At 46.6% G+C, this 1,570-nt stretch overlaps 1 protein-coding gene across 1 annotated transcript; it reads left to right on the plus strand.

Annotated features, from left to right (window-relative positions):
• Window positions 1-1,022: 1,022 nt before the first annotated feature.
• On the plus strand, window positions 1,023-1,371 carry T265_12188 (hypothetical protein; the record flags this gene model as incomplete). Its single annotated transcript, XM_009179292.1, has 2 exons — window positions 1,023-1,121; window positions 1,162-1,371. The coding sequence occupies 2 exons, from the start codon at window positions 1,023-1,025 to the stop codon at window positions 1,369-1,371; spliced, it is 309 nt and encodes a 102-aa protein (XP_009177556.1).
• Window positions 1,372-1,570: the final 199 nt, after the last annotated feature.

Consider the following 1,570-nt stretch of genomic DNA (forward strand, 5'->3'; position numbering starts at 1 on the left):
ATTTCCTCAAACTTGTCCTTCTCACTGCACCATGGGAGATCAGCTCAAAAGGCGTTCGCCATTCTACGGATAATCCGACGCACCTTCTCCCGTATTACTCGCATGGACTTCCAAATACGAAAGACGTAACCCTTACTGAGCGAACCGCTTCAAAAATTATTACTGGCCTCAAATCCGTGGACCACGACACCCGACTCGCGATGCATCATCTCATCCCCCTGGAGGATGGTCGCGACCGTGGGGACCTAATTCTCACATATGCCCCTTTTTGAACAAGGCTTGGTCAACAGGTTTTTCACCGTTGACCCTGCGAACACACGGCGGAGACATAGTGAGAATATTTTCAAGCACACATTCGTTGGGCAAAACTTCTTTTCGTTTCGAGTAGTAGTTGCGTGGAATGACCACTCCCCGACGGCTGTCTACGCTCCTTCTAGAGCCCAGTTCAAATCACTATTAGACATTTATGCTAGTGCTAGCGCTTAAACGCATTCTGCCCCCTCTTAGGGCATTAAGAACAGCGCTCCATCTTTTTTTCACTTGTGCATCCCAGGTGAACGAGAGCCGTTGAACGACAAGAACAAGACCGACGCAGGAAATTTGGGCGAAAGCCTCGATCCTGTGTATCAATCCGCGAATCCATGACTCACCGAGATCCCGGGAGGCCTAGAAGGGACACAAAAGTTGGGAATGATATGTTTAACTCAATTGGCTATCATTGTCGTTTCATCAGGAACATGCAGTAGCTTTCAAAAATTTAATTCCCTTGTGCGAATGCCGACCCCGAATTTCGGAGATTTATGGACATTTTCAAACCACGTGCCAACAAAATGTCCCTAATCGTTGCTAAACCGTGATCCGGTTTTTGACTTCAGCGAGGGAGGTGAGTGGGTGATTTATCTGATGGTTAGACTAACTTTCCGGTATCACTTTCAGAAAAGTTGCTCATGCGAACGGTTTGTTTATGTGGACTAGCGGTTTTTGGCGCGCGTGGCCGACTACTCACTGCACTGCTCAGTAAAATGAGCGCTATACGGAAATACCCAGTATGCGTTGGTCGTGAGCGTGGTATGAAAAAGACCAAGAACGTACGGCCCAAAAAACCATCAAATCGTCGTGGGGTTCGTTCGCTTTGTGTCGAATCCTGAGTTTATCCTTTAGCGTATCACCAAACAAGCCAAGTTTACACGCGATTTGGTTCGTGAGATCGTTGGCTTCGCACCATTTGAAAAACGAATATTGGAGTTGCTCAAAAATGACAGAGAAAAGCGGGCTCTGAAGTTCGCCAAAAAGCGGATTGGAGGGACAAGACGTGCCAAGAAGAAGCGAGAGGAACTCTTAAAGGTTGTAAAAGCCATGCGCACGAAGTAACGTTTTCATAATAAAGCCAATTGTCTACATCTTGTTTTCCATCTGCAGTAGAGGTGTAGGTTTATATTGCTGGAGTTTTTCTGGATAAATCGAACATTAATCTGCACAATTGAAATAACAGTGGAAGAACTTCACTGGGGTGTGGTCGCATTCGTCTACCCGACTCGTAGTGTGTCTGACATGAACAGGCACGTCCTAA

The sequence above is a fragment of the Opisthorchis viverrini genome, assembly GCF_000715545.1.
Source record: "Opisthorchis viverrini unplaced genomic scaffold opera_v5_1682, whole genome shotgun sequence".
NCBI lineage: Eukaryota > Metazoa > Platyhelminthes > Trematoda > Opisthorchiida > Opisthorchiidae > Opisthorchis > Opisthorchis viverrini.